Source organism: Brassica oleracea, chromosome C8 (assembly GCF_000695525.1).
Source record: "Brassica oleracea var. oleracea cultivar TO1000 chromosome C8, BOL, whole genome shotgun sequence".
Taxonomy (NCBI): Eukaryota; Viridiplantae; Streptophyta; class Magnoliopsida; order Brassicales; family Brassicaceae; genus Brassica; species Brassica oleracea.
The window spans coordinates 12,039,592-12,044,290 of record NC_027755.1 but is presented as its reverse complement, the minus strand read 5'-3'; the positions used below and the strand labels follow the sequence as shown (position 1 = coordinate 12,044,290).

The 4,699-nt window shown below is 35.2% G+C and overlaps 1 protein-coding gene across 1 annotated transcript; it reads left to right on the top strand.

Annotated features, from left to right (window-relative positions):
* The first annotated feature begins 2,572 nt into the window (after window positions 1-2,572).
* LOC106307964 lies at window positions 2,573-4,276 on the top strand. Its single transcript, XM_013745066.1, has 6 exons — window positions 2,573-2,767; window positions 3,192-3,284; window positions 3,356-3,539; window positions 3,622-3,713; window positions 3,792-3,899; window positions 3,982-4,276. The coding sequence occupies exons 1-6, from the start codon at window positions 2,672-2,674 to the stop codon at window positions 4,141-4,143; spliced, it is 735 nt and encodes a 244-aa protein (XP_013600520.1). The 5' UTR covers window positions 2,573-2,671; the 3' UTR covers window positions 4,144-4,276.
* The last annotated feature ends 423 nt before the right edge of the window (window positions 4,277-4,699 follow it).

The following is a 4,699-nucleotide window of genomic DNA, read 5'->3' as shown; positions in this document are numbered from 1 at the left end:
CCCGGAATAAAATCCTCGACGACTTCTATGTAAGTCGTCTGACGGACGACTTCCGTGTAAGTCGTCTAGAGTAAATTAAATATTTAATTTTTATTTTCCAATTGCAAAACTAACCTGAGACGACTTACATGGAAGTCGTCTTGTTATAATAAAATATTGAATTTTTGATTTTCTACTAGACGACTTCAAAATAAGTCGTCCAGGGAATGTCAAATTTCTGACACAATTCGGTCAATTGCAAAACTAACCTGTTTATCCCAGACGACTTCCGTGACTTCCACGGAAGTCGTTTCTGGGTTTCTCGAGATTTTTTTTCAAACAAACAAAGATGGACAACTTCAATATAAGTCGTCTCTAGAAACATATTTAAAAGTCAATTGCAAAATTAACCTCTCCTTTGACCAGATGACTTCCAAGGAAGTCGTCGACGCGAAGAAGACTTACCCAGAAGTCTTCTTCGCGAACAGATCTGGATAAAAACTCGATTTCGTACCTTAAATTAGTGAGATAACTTCCTTAGCACACAGAATTCTTCTCCAAGCACACAAAAGCTCAAACGAAAGTGACCCACCAAGAATCGTGACCTTCAATGCCTTTATGAACCATAAAAATTTTATAATCAAAATCTTGGGTTTTTTGGGATGAATATGAAGAGAAAGTAAAGATATGTTGTTTTAGTTCATAAGAATTGAGAAAAGAGGAAGTGTAAATCGATTTTAGGTGCATTAAGAGCTTCAAATTGGTTGTTCATGGTGGTTGGTGTATTGATGGCAATGTCAATCTTGTAAGTACTTGAAGATGATGAGGTTGAGAGAGTAAAAAGCCCATTTCGAAAAGAAAAATAAATTTAAGGGCATTTTTGTGAATAATTTGAACTTGTGGGGTGAATAGGGAAAATGAGAATTCCAAAAAAATCATAGGTTAGTTTTGTGGTTGACTTTAAGTTGTGGGTCACTTTTGCAAAAAGCCCAATAAAAAAAACAAATATTCTAATTGGTATATGATGACAAAATTTCATTTCTTATTTGAGGTTTATTAACTACATTAGTCATATTATCATTATAAACAAACATCGAACATATTTTTACAGAGCTATGAAGTGAAAATATAGGTACAATCCCTAAACCTAGACATATAAACAATTGATATATTTTTTATTATATATTAGATGAGTATTACTGGTATAACTGGTACAACTTTCACATTTAAGAAATTGACAAAACTATTTGATCAAAAAAAATAAATAAATTGACAAAACTAAATTAGTATTCTATATGAGAAAAAAACAATCAAATATTTCAGTTGGTATGTACTTATAAAGTTTCTCTTAATTTATTTGAAGTTTTGAAACTTTTTTTTGAAAATTATTACAAAACTCCACAAATTTACATGATCTACCTTAGACTTTTAAAGTTTGTTAACTTGTTTGTCCACTTAATTTTTTGAAAATGTATGGTTACGAAATTGATGATTTCATTGTAACCGGACAAAGACATGTAAACATAAATAAGTGGTACAACTGATGTAATTGTATTTATTATGTGGTACAACTAATATTTTTTTATTTAGCTGCAAAAGTATAACTATGCACAAACCGGTACAACTCAAAAACTAGTACAACTATGTACATGAGGTACAACTAGAAAACTGGCACAACTACTTGTTATTTTATTTAGTATAAATGACTATACTACCCTTAACGAAACTGCATTCTCAACCATTAAATCATCTCACCTCTCCTTTAATATGAGCCACACGATCTTTCTTCACTTCTTCTCTTTTTTGGATGGGACCTACTTCCTCTTTTCTCAACCCTAGAATCACTATGGACACCACCATCGAGCTTTCTCATCTTAGCCATGACTTCACTCTCCGGGGAGCCGTGGGCGAAAAACGATTTAGGTCGATGGGAGGTCAAATAATCAACCGCATAAACATTTACTCGTACATTTTTCAAATTTAGCTTTTATACTTCCGAACTTCCTATTTAAATTTTGTCTTCACATTTGTTCATATTGACTAGTTTCCAACTTTCTATTTGTTTATTGTTGACCAACTATGTAATCATGTGAAGAGTAAGGTTTTTTTTAATTGCTGATTGCTGATTTATTATGATATTACAATTATAAAAAATGTTACATAGACGATTCGACAACTGACAATACTATCTGCCTTATCAGCGTAGGTTTAAGCATAGGGTTTTGGGTTTTTTTAATCATCTTCCCGGATTCTCTTTTTTTTTTGTTCACTTAATAACTTTAAAAAAAAATTGGGCTCAATAACAAAAAAAATATTAATATAATTTACTAAGCCTTATGAGCGTAGGTTTAAGCATAGGGTTTTGGGTTTTATTAATCATCTTCCCGGATTCTTTTTTTTTTTGTTCACTTAATAACTTTAAAAAAAATTGGGCTCAAGTTTCTTTTAAAAATCTAATTACCCTTTTTTTTTGTTATTCTATAAATAAGCCCCTTAAAAGAAAGATCTTATCTCGGTTTGAACAAAAATAAAATAAAAAGATCGTGGTTCATAACACGACGACGTTTTGATGTAAAACTGGTTAGGGTTTCTTGTGAGATCATTCGGCCCGTTATTAAACACTTGAACCGGAGTTCGCGAGACAGAAGAAAACCTAAATTCTTGCTTTTGTTCATCGGCTTCCTCTTCTTCGATGGATGAGAAATTGACAACAACAGCTTCGACAATTCCGAGACGAGCTTCTATAAAGTCCCAACCCGATTTCGATTACTCTATCCGCAAGCAAAAGGTTCTTTCTCAATTGTCCCATTCAATTTCTGTTTTATTATACCTGAATCTCTCTGTTGAAGTTTATTTTCAATTTCTATTAGTAGTTGTTCTGAATTGGGCTTTCGTTAGTTTTCAATTTTTGCTTCGTTTGTATTCGATTAAAAGAATGTTTTTACTAGTTTTTTTTTTTTTTTTTTGATTAACCTGGAGCGATCTCAACCCCGAGGGACTAACCCCTCGGCGCGAGGCAGCCCATTTGTTACTATGGGAATTAGATGCCCAATTGTCTGGCCAAACACTTGGGCATATCTGAGGGGGAGGATCGAACCCGCGGCCCTTAGGACCAACGAATTCGGCTCGCGCCACTCGACCACAAGCGCTTGGTTTGTGTTTTTACTAGTTTCTGGGCGTTTTTGTTTTAATGTAAAATTTATGAAATGTAGCTCAGAGAAAGTTGCTTCAGAAGAGTTAGAGAAGAAAGGACACGTCTGCTGTGGAAATTGAGGCACTCTGATTGTGAATCTTCAGATCAGAAGGTTTGTTTCTCTTCTTCCGTTTTGAAAGAAACTTTCTTTGTCAGTGACTTTAACGTTCTTTTGTGTTTCAGGAGATTATCAATTCTGCTTTCCAGGACATTGTTTCTGATGAATTAAAAAAGATTGAGGATTCCCACGATATATTGTGGGAATATGGAGGCCCAGAAGATGCTTATGAAGGTGATAGTGAAGAGATATTGCTAGAAATGCAACATTTGTTTTACAATGATTTGATTTCAGAGACCACCATAAATGGTAAACCATTTACTCTCTCTCCTTCCGATTTGGAGGAGTTGGATTTTGATGCATTGTTGTGGCTACTTACTTCTTCTTCCAGGATCATATGCTCAGGCTGAAACATGGGATGACGAGGAAGATGAGTACTTGGCCACCTTAGTTTCTCAGAATATGCTTTTAAACACTGAACAGGTAGGTTTCCTTTCACCGAGGATCCTTGTCTTTCCAAATCTTGACAAGGCAGTTACACTGGTGTGATGTGTTTGTCAGGAGCCAAACCAGATATGGTGTCCGATCTGCAAGCAAGGCGAGGTTATGGAGAATCAGCGACATATCTATTGCAGCATCTGTGAAATGCAGCTGATCAAAGGCGAAGAGGTGCAGATTCTATTCTCTAATCTGAGTCACCCACTGAACTTGCCCTTGCGTTTTGTTATCTGATTCCATTCTTTTCCATCAGGTTAATCTGAACATTCTGCAAGAACGGTTAGCGGAAGTGCACGCTGAACATTTTGAGAGAGGATGCAGATTGAAACCAAAGTTCAGTGTTCAGAGTCTCTATAATTTGAAGGCATTGTACATCACATGTGAAGCTTGTAGTGCCTTTGAGGTCGTTGTATAAGTTCTAACGTAAATGATACTCATAATTTTTGGTATATATTAGCTTTTAAGATCATCAGGCGTAGTGGAATCCTGCATACGTTGCTAAAAGTATTCTGATTTCTCAGTATAACCGTAGATACCATCTTTTAATCCTTGTTCATGTTTATGTTGAGATTCTTCTGAAATCAGATTAGTAGAATATTCCATGATTTGGGGTGTTATCAATAGGATTTGTGAACACTCGAAAGCTTTTTGTATATGCCCCAAAACCTCTGTTCAAAAACCCGGCGCCCAAGACCGCTTAGTCGCCGGAAAAAAATCGTTCGTCGGCCTCCGGCCGCCGCGATTTGGTCTTAATCAGACAAAAACTCGGGGATCATAAAAACTCCAGATTTTGTTCATTTAAACTTAAAAATCAAAGGTTCTTTAGTAGATCTATCAATTGTACCTATATATACAAAGGAAAACGGAAGAAAACAATGGAAATAACGGAAAAAAAAGTGGTAGCCATTGTTAGGGTTTGGGTCGGAGACATATGAGGAAGAAGATGAATACGAAATATCTATTATACCCTC

Coding starts and splice junctions, on each gene's coding strand:
- LOC106307964 (XM_013745066.1), top strand. CDS start 2,672: ATGGATGAGAAATTGACAACAACAGCTTCGACAATTCCGAGACGAGCT. Junction 2,768..3,191: donor ACTCTATCCGCAAGCAAAAG/GTTCTTTCTCAA, acceptor TATGAAATGTAG/CTCAGAGAAAGTTGCTTCAG. Junction 3,285..3,355: donor GTGAATCTTCAGATCAGAAG/GTTTGTTTCTCT, acceptor TTTGTGTTTCAG/GAGATTATCAATTCTGCTTT.